The 16,571-nt window shown below is 45.1% G+C and overlaps 2 protein-coding genes across 7 annotated transcripts in view; one reads left to right on the top strand and one right to left on the bottom strand.

Moving 5' to 3' along the window:
* LOC128892131 (uncharacterized) overlaps positions 1–15,296 on the bottom strand; it is a 39,817-nt gene extending 24,521 nt beyond the window's left edge. Inside the window, exons 1-3 of one of the 4 annotated variants that reach the window (XM_054152274.1) lie at positions 13,411–15,295; positions 11,601–11,854; positions 8,140–8,694 (exon numbers count right to left, since the gene is read on the bottom strand). In XM_054152274.1, the coding sequence (XP_054008249.1) occupies positions 8,140–8,355 (216 nt within the window). In that variant the 5' untranslated portion in view covers positions 8,356–8,694; positions 11,601–11,854; positions 13,411–15,295. Of the gene's footprint in view, positions 1–8,139; positions 8,695–11,600; positions 11,855–13,410 lie in introns of all 4 variants that reach the window. The other 3 variants (XM_054152275.1, XM_054152276.1, XM_054152273.1) reach the window with 3 other exon arrangements.
* The window catches only part of LOC128892137 (uncharacterized), a 258,224-nt gene that overhangs the window by 222,766 nt on the left and 18,887 nt on the right, over positions 1–16,571 (top strand). The gene's annotated exons all lie outside the window — the stretch shown is intronic.

The following is a 16,571-nucleotide window of genomic DNA, read 5'->3' as shown; positions in this document are numbered from 1 at the left end:
CGTTAGATCTTGTAACAGAGATCTTGTAGAGGTTTGTTTAGTCAGAGGTCTACTTCATCCCAGTAAATGTTAAAACGTTTAACAATCTTATTACTCGCTCGTTTATATTTTTTTTATTGCTGTAAGTTCAATTTTTGTCTCACGAATCTAAACAAAGAGCTGCGAATGCATTGTACCTCTCATAAAAGCCCCCAACGAGATGGATCACCGTGACTTGCGAATTTTGACACAATACGTAACGGAAATCTATGGGAATGCGTTGAAAAACAACCACGTGATACGTGATAAATTTCAGGTATACATTTACGTGTCGGATACCGTTGATCTACGCTATCTGTAGTCCCTTTGAGGGTGTACTCTCTTTTCAAAAAATAGATTTTTGTGAGGTATTCCTATTGCTTAAACGGTCAACATCAAGCTCGCTGAAGGTTTATAACTAAACGTACCAACTTTCCGAAATTTACGTCGACTACTTTGGCTGCAAACAAATCACGAAAATTGCCCCTCGTGGTACCACGTAAATTATTTTGTTCGGAAACCACACGGATGATTCGCATACTCAACATTCCTAAAAAATATTCCCCTTGGACCGCGTCGACTGGGAAAAGACGGAGAAAACGAAGGACTTTTGTACGTGAATATCTAACGTGCAACGATGCGCGGAAAAAGCGGGACGGTGGTGCGGTAAGAAACCGCAGAACTCCGCCGTGCGAGCAAGAAGCCGCGAGGAGGGCATATCGCAAAAAGCTACGTAATTGCGGCTTCCAGCCGGTCGAAAGGACGCCGCGAAAGATCTGCCGTTTCGCGGCCGGCGCGGTAACATCCTGCGACCTACATCAACGAAAGCGAGGATACATTATTACTATCATCGGAAAGCAAAGCTCCGATGGTGCGACGGCCGCAGGGTGTTTCAGGGTCGGTTGCCATGGCAATGCGCTGGGACAGCCACGGGGTGCAGCCTGGAATATCCACCCTCTTGCCTCTTTTCCGCGAATCTCCCTGCTACCCCTACGTTCGCCTCTTCCAAACCCCTCCACTATCCCTCTCTCTCTCCTTCCCTACTTGCCTCCAGCTCTCCCCTTTTCATCCCACTCATTTTCCACCACCCTCGACCGTTTCGTCTCTCCGTCTCTCACCCTCTCGACGCGATTGGACGTCTCTCTTCCTGGCTCCTGCCTCTCCTCCGAATCCTTCCCCTTTCCTTTCCCTCCCACAAACCATCTCTCTCTCTCTCTCTCTCTCTCTCTCTCTCTCTCGGTATTGTTGCCTCTGGAACCTAGTCTCCGTTCTCTCCGATCTCTCTTTCTCTTTCTCCCTTCATCCCTCAGGATTTCGGTTCTCGCGCCTCCGCTACTTGGTCTAATCGCAGCGTTCGCTCGCGTTTTATTTATTCGTCGCGACGGATTCCGTCGCGTTGACGCTGCGTAACGATCGATGATGCGTGAGCGACGTGCACGTTGAACGAGAAAAAGCACCGTCGGTTACGGTATCGTGGGGCATACACCACGGTCGCGCGATACGCAAATATAATTATCGGCTCGAAGACTCGTCCTGGCTGCGCGGGCTCGTTCCAGCAACTGTTCTATTTTCGGCCTTCGTCCCACTGCCGGTTTTCTACCACTTTCCGAGCAACAATTTCGAGGGGACGTTCTTCACGATCAATTGTTGACGTTCGTTCTTCGTGGATGACTGGCAGAATCTTCCTCTGGGTTAGACACGAGGAACAGTGTATCGTGTTTGTATAATTAGCGAATAGATAAGCCGTTTAACTTATTTAATGAGACAAGGAACACCTGTTTCCTCTGGAGGTTCTCCAAGTTTTTTTATTTTTTTTTTTTAAGCTATTTATTGAAGCCACTTAGTTTTACTTGAATTATCCTCAATAAACAAGGGCTTAAAGATTAATAATTTAAATAAAAAGTCTCATAAATATTCGTAATCTTGCGCAGGAGCTAAACTTCTCTGTGTCGTTCCAATTTTAGTATATGTACGAGGTTCTTCAAGTAGTTTTGGGGGAACGTTACACAAGTTTTCCTTCCTGTCGCTGGAGACAATACACGTGTAGCCATATGCCAATACATTGATTCCAGTGTGTCATTTCAGCCACGAAGGGCTATCTTATTCAAAAAACACGACTTACACCTGAAATCCTCGGGTAGTATCAACCACGAAGAACCAATGTGTCTTGCGACGATGCATTTGGTTGATGGTTTCGGTAGGTTTGCCTTGTCATAGGTTGCCGACCATTACTCTACGTTACGCTCATCGATAAAAGGACCTCGATTCGTTTGGAATCTTCGAACCTTTGCGAACTTGACTCGAGTTGTATCGATACCTTCCGCGTCCATTGAAAAGGTCCGACGTTTCGCCGTCGAGGCTGGTTTTTCATCCGACTGCCAGCCCTTCCTCGCATTCATCCGTTATCAGAGCTCCCCAACGACCCTTGGCTCGAGAACAAACCAGTCTCGTCGATTCGAGCGGTCACATCGATCTCGATGCAGAACTCGAATCCCAACCAGTCTTTTTCCCCGTCGAGTCGAGTTAAACTGAGTCTCTGCTTATTTTTCCGCGAGCCAACGCACCCATCTAGTATTTTTCACATTAAGAACGTAGTACTTACTTTCGATAGAAATGAGAATCTAAACACTCTTGCGAAAGCTTGGATTAACTCGACTTTTTGAAGAATCTTAAATCTAAGTGTCAAAGCACTTGGTATAATCACAACTTTTTACATTTATAATAACTGTTCTAAATAATAAAGATTAACACCACTAAACGACAAAATTTTTGTTGGCCATTGAATAATAAATAATTTTTTTCAGTGGCCATTTTGATCACATTTTTCTGCTTTTTGTTTTATTGAGTTAATCGATTTGTGCAATGAACGGTTCATATCTAAAGGTAAAATTCATGACCTTCTGTTTACCAGGTCAACAAATTTCTTCGCTTCTTTCTTAGTATTCAGTTTTTATTCTAGAACCATTCACCTACAAACTACCATGGGAATGTTTGGATTATATCGACCAAAAGTTTCACAATTTTGCAAAGCACCGCTTGTGCCCATATTGCGACATGACAGTCGGTTTTCCTCGAGGACTCGAGGAGGAACTTATCCGTGTAACAAGTCGAGGCCACGCGTTCGCGACCCCTATCCTCTTCATCCTCTTCGCGCTCTTCCATTGGTCTTGGCGTTGCTTCGTGCATCGGAGAAAGCACATCGGGTGACCGTAACGAGAGACTCGCTGAAACTTCTCGCGCTCGTTAGAAACTAATTACTTTCGCGCGACACCCGGCCTGCACTCGAACAAGCAAACGGTAAAAAAGTTGAAGTTTTTTGAGACAAAATAGAAACTTCCAGCGCGATGGATACGGTTTTTAACAGACTTTAAAAAAATCTCCGACGGCCAATCACCCCTTATAAATCGCCAAACCGACGACAATTAGGATAGATGAGCCGTTCACTGCACAAATCGATTAACTCCACCAGCCACATAAAAATTGTAACATTACTGGCGTTTATTTTTTGGCTATTCTTTCTTATTAATTTTATATACGGTTGGATGAAAGCTACATCTGAATTTAAGCACTCTACAATATTTATTTCAATTTATATTATAAAGGGAATTTTAAAAAACAATGTTACATGTAATTACAATGTACATTATTTCACCGCATTGCTCAACTTTTTGTTTTATGGAGTTAATCGATTTGTGCAATGAACGACTCATATGTCAACGAGTTGAAATGGTACAGCTATTTAGATAAACTCGGATTGTCGAGCGCGATGATGATCTTCTGCATAAAATCTGAGCAATAGCGAAGTGCCCAGAGTTCGCGTCTAGGTCCACTAAAGATCTGTTGTCAGAGTCTGCTGTACAGCAAGTAGCCTTAGGTCAAAGCGAATTCATTGAAACATTAATGGAAGTGTAAGCGAACTATAATTGCATACGTAAATTTCAATGGATCCTTGCATGAGTGTATTAACTGTATTGCACCAGAAATTGAATTTCACTCTTAAATGCATCCCCGTTCTAAAAACTGCAGTCGCGAAGTATTAGGACTTGGAAAAGTTTTTCAAGGAATAATCGAAAGACTATTTTCAAAAGGGAATCGAACAACTGCCTTTACGCTGGCAAGAAGTGTTAGAAAATGATGGAAATTAGTTTTGTTGATTTGCATTTAAGATTTCTTTAATAAATAAATGTTGTAAAAATGTTGATTACTTTTCGGTCCCACTAATATCTTTTCGTCTGGTCGAAATCGGAAAGCAATAGTTCGATCTCCTTTTACGTCGCAAAGGGATACTAAATTTTCGTTGCCCCATTTAAGCGAAAACCGCGAAAGGTTAAATCGTTTAATAACCGTTCCCTGCACGAGCGTAAATGGAATAGTTTCGACGCATCGTTGAACGGAAAATTAATCGACCCGAAGAACGGGAACGAGAACGCGAGGCATTCGACGAAAGCAGGGGTCGGAAGGCCTCCTTTGCGTCGCACGAAAGAACCCTGGCTCGGAGAAAGTCGCAACCCTCGACGCTCGTTTATCATCCCTGAGATCGATTACGACGCGGCGAAACAAAACCGGAACATTTTTCGTGCTTTTTTAAGGATACATTCCATTAATTATTCTCCATTCCAGCTATTTTGCCCCCATGAATGCTTATCGTGCACATTTTCTATTAAAATGTTTTTTGAAGAACCATGAAGCATGTATATACGTACATGTTACGTGTAGAAATTAATTATTTGCCTTAACATTCTATCATTTTGTTTTCATGCGCTCATTTGGAATGTAAACAGTAAGTTTAGTTTAAAAAGGTACGTTACTTTTTCATACCTAATATATCTGTTGGATACTTTCCTACTTAACTACTTGCAATTCAGCATATATATTCTTCTATACTTCTATAGTCGCATACGCATTAACAACTACTCTAAAAGAAACAAATGTTTAAGATACACCAAAGTAGAAAGTAAAAAACATTTCTACCGTGGAAAAACATTGTTTCCACTCTTCTTAACGACCGATAAAATTCTGTGCGTTGCCAGTGTTCCAGCAAGAATTTATTCCAAGTCCTCGACCTTCGATTCGTCGCTTTTCCAATTTCCAGATCAGGCTTTCAGAGATTCGAGTCGACCGTGTTGCGGAAACCGTAGTTTAATACGAGGAAGGGCAACGACGATGAGCGGATGAACGAGACAAACTCTCGAGGCGTAGTATTGGCGCGCTTTAGCTTTCGCGGACAGCCACATTTTCCTCAAGTTTTTTCTGCTTCGAGTCCCGCGACGTTTTCCTTTCGATGGCCGGTGTGGTTTCGCGAAGAAAGGGAAAGCCGCCGCGAAGGAAGCGAAACCCTTTCAGCCAGATATCTTTAATCGCGCCGACATAAAGACCGTCTACGACACTGAAAGTCGGAAAGGTTGAGCGCCGGTGCCGCCTACACCATTCAACGAGCTAAACAATGCTTCTTTTATCGGGACTACGAACGCCGCGGGGATGATGCGACCAACGCGCGTGTTTACCTTTTTCTTTCCCTCTTTGCTCGTCGCTTTTCTCCCTGGTTTCGCGTTCCGAGATGGAAATCCAAGGCCAGATCGAAAGTCGGAAGGTTAATGCTTTCGTCATTTATTATTAAACTACCGATGCTATGCATTTATGACGTAAACGATATAAACAGATATATCGATTAGTAGAATATATTCAACACGAATGATGTATATATTTTTATATGTTTTTCATATCAGTGTACGACATACAGTCAATCCCATAAATATTCATACCTTCTATGTCCATTGAAGGAGTTTAATTAAATTAAATAATAGTTTTGATTAATAGACATAGAGGGTACGAATATTTATGGGACTGACAGTAAGCATATAAGATCCACAGTCCATTTACTATACATGACCTTTTAAGCGCGTCAGAAAACAGACGGAACTACCCGATAAGAGATCAAATATCTCCCTTCTGTTTGCTGCGCTGTTCGTGCTCCCAAATAGCTTCACGATCGTGGTTATGCGACAATTCAGTTTGAGATTCTCGAAAGGAGACGACCTACGCGAATCATCGCAAGAAAAAGACGAGTCCTCCGTCGGAATAGATGCTGGCGCCGCGAGATTCGAAGACGTAAGCGTATTTTTACGAGGCCCGACACAATATTTTACGGGCGATCGACGATCGGGAGCATCCCCTCGTAAAGATACGCCGGATACTCTTTTTTCCCGACGAGGCGAAGCCCGGCCTATGGTTTCCCCTTACAAAGGAAAAGTTTGATTCGCGACCGAGAGGATGCTTTGGGGCCTCGGGTAGGCTAGGCGGGATTCGAAGGGCGAAGGAGAAGGAAACTACGCGGATAGGAGAGTAATAAATGGCTGGGATGAATAATAACTCGGTTATTGAAAGAAAATTCCGGCCGATACGAGTTTTGAAACTCCGAGGCATTAGCCCAGTTCCAGACACGGATAAGGCATCGACTCTGTTCCTTTCTTCTTCCCTTTCCCTCTCGCTTTTGTCTCCCTTTTCGTCTTTCGAATTCCCCGGCTGTACGCTTTGGCCGCCGTTACCGCCGAGCCAACGTCCCAATCTACCAGCCTCTCCCGTTCCTGCTTGCCTCCGAGCCACGTCCGCATAATGGCTATTCAGATAGCGAATCGATTTATTTCCCCGGGGGCTTTCGGAAACTTGGAACCTCTCAAGCCGTGAAGTTGGAACCGGCTCTCCCTTTTCTCGTATTCTTCCGTTCCCGAGACCCGGAAACCCTCGACCAACGCGATACGTCCGGTTCGGTGCTCCAGCGCCGCGAACACGCCAAATACTGCGCGAATCGAGGTAAAAGTAGTTTCCAATTATCTTAGTCGGTCGGAGAGAGGCGTCAGGGGACACCCTCTCTATAGAGGAACTTTGGTACCGTATTCGACTCGTTCCGAGGATGAAGAACGATCGTATGATCTCGTATATTCAAATATAAATTCGAAAACTGTTTCTGAAGGCCAGTAAAGACCAACAAACACGCTTCTATTGATACAGAAGAACGTCGAGGTTCGATCCGGGAATGGAAGTAGAATAGGACAGTGTTGGCTGGCCCTGTGGCGAAAATACGTAGTTGAGAGCGATTACGCGAAAAACTGAAGATGGCGGAGAAACGGCGCCTCGGTGTGCGATCGAGTTCTAGTTTCTCGAGTGCAGTCTCTCGAAAGCTGGTTTGAATTTCTCGATAGTCGTTTGTTGCTGACAGCTCGCCAAGAACCTCAAAGGACCTCGGTGGCTGGCCGACCCTCAGCTCTGGACCGTCTTTAGTCGACTCCGCCGCTGTTCCCTTGCATTCAACGCCGTATGAAATTTGTCGAGTTATCGACTGGAAAGCGGTCGTAAAGAAGTCGACAAACGTTTCAGAGCGAAGGTGTTCCTACGTTCCGAAAGAAATCGTTGACGACGAGAACAGTTGAGCTGGTTGGGTCTTTGGACCTTGTAAATCATTATTGTACTACAAAATTACCAACAGTTTATGAAGAATTTAATTCATCAGGTCCTCGTTAAAATGTGACTTTTGCAAGAGCTTTTCTTCCCATTATACAGTCATTTTCATAAGTATTCGTACCCTCTATGTCTATTGAAGAAATTTGTTTATATTAAATGGGTAGGTTTGATGTTTCCAAGTGTATGTTTGTATGAATATGTTGATATATATACAAATTTATACATATATCAGCTTATTCATACACATATTTATAACGAAAAATTCATATAGTAACATGAAAACTATTATTTAAATTAGTGAAACTTCTCCAATAGACACAGAGGCTACGAATATTTATGGGATTTACTGTACATTCCTCGTTTCTCACCTAGGTTTCTTTTTCCTTAATTGCATTACATCAAATTACTTCTTGCATTGAGATTTATATTCCTGAAGAGGGCTTCCAACCGAAACCCGTCATATCGCAATTAAAACAGATTCTTTCTTTACCCCCACGCATTGTTCTTAATTCCAAAGTGAAATCGCACGCTTCGCAACAACAATTTATCGACAAGAAAGGAATTATCAACCATGCTGAACGCATTAACGTGCATTTTTTGTTGACGGTAAACCGTGTGAACCGTTCGAGGGGTGAGACGGGGCGAGAGATAAGCGTGCTTTACCTTGTTCGGATATCCGTTATATCGAAGAAGCTTCTTGCAGCATTTGCCGCGGTTCTCGTAGTAGAACATCTGGACCATTTCTGCGTGATCGGTCGCGGCGCTGACGGTGAACGGTGCACCGTCGTTCCCGATGCTCCTCGAAGAGGAGGCGGTTTGCTGCTGGGCCGATGATTCCCGGCGGCCGAGGGGCACGCACGGACACCACCCCGAGACCATCACACCGATCGACCCGGATCCACCTCGATCCACGCCTCTGCCCTCTACCACGATCGTCTCTTCTTCGACGGGGCGCCGTTTCTCATCCTTCCCTGCTCTCGCTCGCGTTCCTCCCCTTGCGTTTCGTGTCTCACAGGTTTCTTCCCTCTGCAGGTTCCTCGCACACTTTAGTTAATTTTCCAGAGTTCTTTGGCACTTTATTCCTTCGATAATCACTTTGGTAGAAAGTTCGCTGTCGCTGGCATGTACCGCGCTCGGTTCCCCGACGACGCGACGTTAAAATCCCGTCGAGCCTCGGCGGAAGCGAAGAGTCCCGATCGTTCCAACGTAGCTCGCGATCTGAAACATATTACGATATTCGCGTTTACTCATACGCTCCACGAATATAGTGCACGGTTATGTAGTAAAGACATCGTGTTCCTAGGTAAAGGGTTAAGAGATTGGGGAGTAGTTGTTTGCAGCTTGTAGCTTCTCGAAGTCGAGGCTGAGGTAACGAAAGAATGAACCCTTTGCACTCCAAGCAATTTGGCTATATGCAGGTAGTCAAATCCAAGACCGTTTTTCTTGGATTTCTGAGTTATTGAATGGTCACGAAAAACTCTCTACAATCTATTACATTATCACTGCTAGATTCTGTATTATCAAACTTTTCACTGTTCCTTTCAACATTTTACTTACTGTAAGAAAATTATTTTTATTTAAAATAATACCAAAAAACAGAAACTGGGTTAGTTATTTATTTCTTCTACAACGTAGTGCACTATCACGTGATCGCTTATTAAAACTTAATGACCGTAGGAGTAGAACGCTTTCAAGTCCCTGGGCAGTACAGGTGGTCTTAGGAATGCAAAGGGTTAAGTGAAAAGCATCCCAAGTTTCTCTATATTAGTGTAAATAAAGTAGCATTCTAGTGGAACTACGGATCATCGCAATTTCGAGTTCATGTAGCGATGTCGCTATTTATTTTGTCACTGAGGCAGCGTAGGACGAAAAACTCAAGATTCATATGACGTACGGAGCTTAACATCAAGGGGGTTAAAGCAATCGTAGGTAACCCGCCCCGAACCATTGCCGCGAAAGAAGTTTCCGTTGGAAACCAATCCACGCTTAGAAATGCGAGAGATTCGTATTCAAAGGGATTCGATTACGCTGGGAAGCCATCGACTGCTCGAATTTCCCGCGAACGCTGGAGGATACCAATAGGAATTCATCGTCTGTTTGCCTGGCTTAACTCGGTAGCGTTTATTTCGGGATTGACAGACCACGAAATCCGGGAAACGATGAAAAAACGAGTTAGCGTAAAGGTCCGTTGACGTAAACCAGACGATAGTCTGACCGAATGTCGAATTCCGGGCAATGTGTACGGTAGATTCAAAGTACGCTTTCATAGATGTACCTAACGAACTACGGCGGGCGAATACAACTGAACAGCGAATTCAGACTATGCATACTGCGAACCGAAGACCGGTGAAGGTATCCGTTTGATTTCGAATCGTATCGGTACGTCAAAGGAAATTGTTGAGGGTCTTAATGGGCTGGAATGCAAAGAACATTTTTCATCCAAAGGGTCCCCATTTTTTCCGTTTCTCATTTGAAATAATTGTATCATCGATGATAGATCCAAAATGCAAACCTCTTGAAAATGACCTACGTGTTCGCCCAAAGAACCCTGCTTTAAACGAAACTTTAGTGACAGGAAAGTAACCAGAATGCGGCATAGCTGGTATTTTATCAACAACTATGCCAAGCATCAAGATTAGGTCGAAAGAATTCCTCGTCCCAATATTCAAAGCATTCGAGCATTATTGTCCATAACGGGCCGAATTCTTTCACGCATACGCGAACCGTAAGAGAATTCCAAGAGAACATTCGGCGATCAGGGTAATAGTTCCGTTACCACGCCTAGCGTTATTCGTCGAGGAAAGTTAAGCTCGTCCACGCGGCAATATCGCTGGAGAACGTGGAAAAAAACAACGCGCGAATTTGCAATTCATGAAGGAAGTCGAGGGTATTTGTCGTCGACGAGGCAGCGATATTCGCAGGATACCGACGGATCGACCTAGTTCAAGGATGGCGCCGCGCGTCTTTCAGCTTCTTTCCTCGTCTCCCTTTTGCCACTAGACTAAGATCGTTCCCCGCGACCGCGACGACCAATTCAGCGATACGAAAAGAATCGGAGACCAACGGCCTCGCGGCTAGGTACCGTTCGCGAGATAACGAACGCAGAAAACGGAGACATCGATTTACGCTGGTAGCGGACGATATTACGTGTGTGCCCGTTTAATAAAATGGGAAAACAGGAGCGAGCGGCCGGACCGTAGCTTCGATTTACCCGATCGACGTTCCGCTGCGGGGAAATGGACCGCTTTATTACCTCGGATCGGTTGATTCTTCTCCAGTCTCGGCGATGCTTTTGCGACAAACCATTCCACGCCGACCGAATTTCCGTTGAAAATTTTGACATTGTTCGACGATAAACCGAACTGTTTGCCAGCCGCAAAAAACAATCGGAGCGTTTTATATCCAGCTCTCGATAGAGAACAACCGACTGTTCCCCGTATTGCGTCGGTGGGACGGCAGGGGACGACCGTGGCTAATGGAAACCGCAGGTTCGACGAACTCTCGGAAAATCGGACGGAAGCTCGCGCTTCTGACCGACCAGTTCGCGTCCAACGCTACCAGAAACATTAAACCGGTATCGAACGATGCGGTTTTATTCGCTAGAACCCACCGCGGCGGATCGAAGTTCCGTCGTACCGACTCGGTCTATCGCTTTAAATTTTCCAGGCCCGATCTACCTACGTGAACGCGTCAGAATCGCGAAAAATCCCCATTGTTCGCGATTCGTGCAACCGTCGGATTCCCTCGACGCGACAGGCGGCATTCCTTCGCCGCGAGCGCGACAGTATCAAGTTTTACCATACTTACGTACTCTACGCGTTTATATTTTACTAAACACAAGACAACGATTGTGCCAACTCCTGCGCAGTGGGCAAAACTTAATCCATGATTACAATTACCGTGAAACTGGTAATCGCTATTAACGATTAATGAACAATCAAATGTGACAATTTATCTATACGTAATTGGAGATTCCAAATATATTTTACGCTTAGTCATTAATCCGACAATTGTGAATAATTATTACTATAATTATCACAGGGACAACATTCGTTGGTGCATAATTATCTGTGAGTTTAGTTAAAATCTGTGTTAGTTTCCTACTTGTTAGAAACGATCGTTACCGATTTTCCGAAACCCTGAGTGGAAGTCACGCGACCACCCAGTCGATGTCCCGCATTTGCATTTCCCCTTTCCAAGTAAAATTCCACAACCCCTGAATAAACGGCACCACGATTCTTCCACGATTCCCTTCGTCTTTTCGTCATTCTTCCACCGCTCCCCTACCTGCCCTCTACAGGTCTCCGACATCCAGTTAACCTCCCTCGTGTACCTCCAGCGATTTTCTTAACCCTCTGTCGCATAAATTTCATTTTACCTTCGGAAAAGAAATTATTTCTTAGTTACATATACTATAGATAACGATTAACTCTGAAGTTTTATTGCTCGATATTACCAAATCATTTAGGGGTTGTATTCGTTACATTTTCAATGAGGTCACTGTGAGACAAGGGGTTAAAACCTGGTACAAATAGTCAGTATTTTCGATTCTATTTCGTTTTCATTTTATCGGGTTGTCTGGAAAGTCCATGTCGATTTTTGGAAGATGGTACAGGTCTGAATATATAGGAATGCTTGAAAACAAATAACATGCATACAGTTCTTAAAAGGTGGAAAAATTGTGAAACAAACTGGTACCTATATTGTTTAATAAATGTATATCAAAATTCAAACGTGTTTTTGAATTTTTCATAAAAAATGCCACGAACTTTCTGGACAACCCGGAATTTATTTATTTTTATTCTAACTCCCTCGAATATTATAGAACATTGTATCGTGACACAGTCTTCTCCGTTGATTTATCACAGCGTCGCCTAGGTCATCGTCACCAGCCACGTTTCGCACCGTTTTCTCGACCCCAAACCGATATCGACCATATAAATTACGCTCGACGAAAACTTGCCGGCACCTTCGAAATCGCGTGCAAGCGGGCAAGTTTGCGTCCACCCGGTTGCGGGACGTCGAACAAGTATACGCGGCCGTAAACTCATTTTCGAACTCGATAACTCAACCGTCGAAGTCGGAGGCGAGTAAACTTTCTTTCCCAAGTGGGCGGCAAGTCGCGAAACTACGCGATGCAAATTTCGAAACGATCGAGCGTTAATCAACGCCCCGATACGCGGAAAACAAAGTTTCGGTTGCTCCGACACCGAGTATCGAAGGGGTTTTTCGTCGAGGTTTCGTTTCAATCAGTTTTTTGTTTTTCGAGTCACGACGAAACCTCGCCCCGACGACCGCGCGCCGTTAATAGCATTTTTCTGTCACCGTCGGAGGCGTAAAAACGTTTGTCGAGGCGAGCGTGTCGCGCGCGCGAGACAACGACCCCCGCAACGACGCCAACGTGACGAGCAAAAAGTCCATCGTACCCGCAATTTTTCTCGTACACGGTGAATTCTCCGCGGAACCAAAGTTCCGGATGCCAGGGACCGGAAACAATAGATCCCTCACGGTTCGTTGGGAGCCGTTCCTCGCGATACCCGCGCAATTACGACTTCGCAAAATCGCGGCGCCGGAGGTCGACGAGCTCTCGTTAAGAACCGAGAACCGAGCGCAAAACCGCATCTCGAGTGGAGCAAAATCAACGCTGCGTGGGAAACACAAGCTATTCGCGAAAAATGAATTGCGTCCTGGCATCCAAAGCTCGGGTCGCGCGATCGAGACACCGAGCGAGTCGCGGCGCGGAACGACGTGCCGGCTAATTAAAACGATTGCGCCAACATCTGCCTCGACGATCCGACAGCGATACGAGGGTGACGGCGAAACGCGACGGCCGACGGCGCGTTTTAATCCTCTATCCGTCCGTCGGGAAGGATTCTCGTCCGTTTCGTCTGCGAGTGCGCGGAGTCACGAGAAAACGAGTCGCAGGAAACGTACCTCGATCGGTATGCGCCGCCTAGTTCTCGGATAAATCCTTGGCGAGAAAGTTTCGGGTTGGTTGCTTCTCAGGATCCAGCCTCCTTCCTTGCGTTGAACGACACGAGCCACGAGATGCGACGGGCGAGAGACGAGGAACACGAACGTTTTCGAAGGAGAATTAATTGGTGAGAATGGAGTAAACGAACTCGAAGCGATGCTTGTCCTCGGTCGAAACTCCTCGACGGTCGAGTGAACGAGGCTGAGAGGCGAGGGCGCGCGATCCCGTAATCAGAAGCTCGAAAATGTGACGCTCGAGACGGCGAGCGAACGCGGACTAAGGGGTACGGGCTCGTCGTCCCGTCGGCTCGTCGCGCTCGACGTCGCGCTCGACGCCGAACGACGCTTCCTTCGTTTCGACGGCGCAGGACAGACTGAGAGCTCACCGCCAACCCGCCGACCATGGAACCCACCGCCCCCTGCACACCACTGCTTCCCAACCCGTCCTACCCTTCCGTTCTCTTGCGACTACCACGCGTGCCTTCCTTCCGTTCTGCTGTTCTGCCGTTCCGACGTTCCGTCTTGCGCTCCTAGAGTCGAGCCGCTGGATTAGCGTTCAATTTCGCTCCTTTTGCCCGCGCACTGTTCCTCCCTTTTGCTCCTTCTTTACGAATTCGCACGCGTCCGAGAATAACGCGCGGAATCTGTCAACGCGGGCGTACCGGCGACGCGGTCTAGTGGAATATAGACTATGATCAGGGATGGGGTCAAATACCTTGGAAGTAGGTTCGAATTTGGCTCGAGAACTTCGATCTCTACGTGAATACAGTCGAACCAGTTTTTGAGCGATAGATGGGGATCGCATAAAAAAAAACGCAAAAAAAAATATTTAGAAACTTCATAAACAGCTATAACAAATAATTTTTCATACAGTATCGAAGAGAATATTTTGTTATGCGGTGGAGAGGGACGCCATAAGAAAAGTCTCATTTGTGAATATTCATTTTAAGGGAGTGCTTCTGTCTAAAAGTAAAATAAAAATCATAAAGAAACTATATATAAATAGGAAGAATAATTAATTTACCTTTAATCTCACTTAAAAATTAAACCTATCTTAATGATCGAAAGATGCGTATGCACGCACTTCACAGGTCGGGAAGTATGTAACTGATGCCAAGCCACACACCGCCCGCAATGCAATAAACGACACGTTCCTGCAATACGCGATCGTCGCTTCGTTCTCCTTTCTTTATGAATAATCCATTGCAATTATATGCTCGCGTTCGTTAAATTTAAATGTACAGTGTCATATTATTTTCATATACCGCACAAAAGGAACTTTCGCACATAACAAATCGCATAAAACAAAACCGCACAAAACAGGTTTGACTGTACTTGAGTAACACGAAGTGATAATTTGAAATATCTTGAAATCTACCCTCTGTTTCTTTTTTTTTTTCTTTCTTCGTGTACAGATTATTTCACAAGCATATACAATTAACTACCACGTTTCATGAGTAATAATCGAACGTCATGAAGCGATGATGTATTGGATTCGACTTGGAGTACGTATTGAATTCGGTCCCATCGTTAGCTAGGATATCAATCATGCAGCCGTAGTTCGATACTCTAAATCGATAGAGATTAGTCTCGAAAAGTAATTGATCCTGGAAGTTGGCCATGATTCATTTTCGAGACGGGTAATCTATTCGGGTTGCCTTTTGCCTTAAGCCGCGAACGCCGCGATGGTAGATTGGAGCAGATTATCAGTTTGCGCAATTCCGCATCAATCGGCGCCTCACTTGTCACTTGGCATGTGCGATTAGCGTCGGCAAGACTCTACCTCCACGATGTTTGTGGCATTATACCAGCCACCAGAAATTTTGAAAATACGATGGATAGACGTAGACCCGTTATCGCTTTAATGGTTGTACTTAGATGCGAATTCAGTGCATTTCATTTTGTAACAAGTGCACGTATTTAACACTAAACCCACCACAACCGGTCAAATGACAGTTTTCAAACCATTGTATATAATTCTTATATGTGTCATATGATTTATATACAATTGTTTCATTCATTATTCGATTTAGTACCACATAAAATATTTTTGCATTTAATGGAAAACTGTCTTTAAGATTAATTATTTGCTCGATCATGGCAGAAATAGGTACAAACTAAGCGTTGGTAGCTTTAGCGTTAAATGCCATTCGGCAAAAGACGCTGCGAACTTTCGTTACAACCTCAATATTTTCCTCGCTGTATCAGAGGCTTTATATAAATAATAATATTGATAACAAGACGGTACGACGCGAAACACAAGACGTTTCTGTTGGCGGTCCATGTGCGGCTCAGCAGCCGTACACGCGCTCCCATAAATCACCCTGCGAACTCTGCGAGCCGCGTTTTGGGTTCTCGTCCGCTGCGTTATGCTCGCTACGTGTCCCGCGACTCGGCCGAATTCCACGCTTTTCCTCCTCTCTCGAAGATTCTCGATCTTCCGGCACTGGCAGCTCGGTTATCGTCTCTCGTTTCCTTTCCGACGGGGAAAATCGAGGAGGGACGTTCTACCGTCGAGAAATACGCGAAAGTTTTCGCTCGACGGTATCGCGCGACGTCTGAAAAGAACAGCAAAAATGGCACGCAATTCCTCGCGCACGACTCGTCTCGTATATTAATAAGAACTCCAAGGGGCTAGAAAAAAACCGTATCTTCCTTTTCTCAGTTTTTTACCCGACTCTCTCTGTTATCTATCCGTGGCTCTCGCATTTTCTTCGTTTTCGCCTCATTTCTCTTTCTCGCGGGTCCTTTTTCTTCGTTTCGGACGCGCCCGCTGAAAGTGCGCGATACCGCGTACTGCCACCATCCGCGCAATCACCGATCGAAGGATAGCAGCGATAGAACTGGGACGTGTTCTGAAATCGATGCTCTTTCGCCAAAAATTAACTCGTACGACGACATAAACGAGAATTCGCTTCGATACCTGTTTGATGCCTTGACACAATGCCTCGGAATCGATACCGACATTAACGAGTACGTCATTGGATCCCATCGCCCGAGAGTACCTTTTCCCGTTCCAAATCTGTTTTCTCATTCGTCTTGTTTCTCCCTTTGTCCTGGCGGAAAACAAGCCGCGCGTGCTCCGGGATTACGTGCACCGGCCGAGAAGCCCTTTGTTCGAT

This window comes from Hylaeus anthracinus, unplaced genomic scaffold (genome assembly GCF_026225885.1).
Source record: "Hylaeus anthracinus isolate JK02 unplaced genomic scaffold, UHH_iyHylAnth1.0_haploid 12002, whole genome shotgun sequence".
Lineage (NCBI taxonomy): Eukaryota > Metazoa > Arthropoda > Insecta > Hymenoptera > Colletidae > Hylaeus > Hylaeus anthracinus.
The sequence above is the reverse complement of the archived record's forward strand: the minus strand, read 5'-3'. Positions and strand labels throughout refer to the sequence as shown.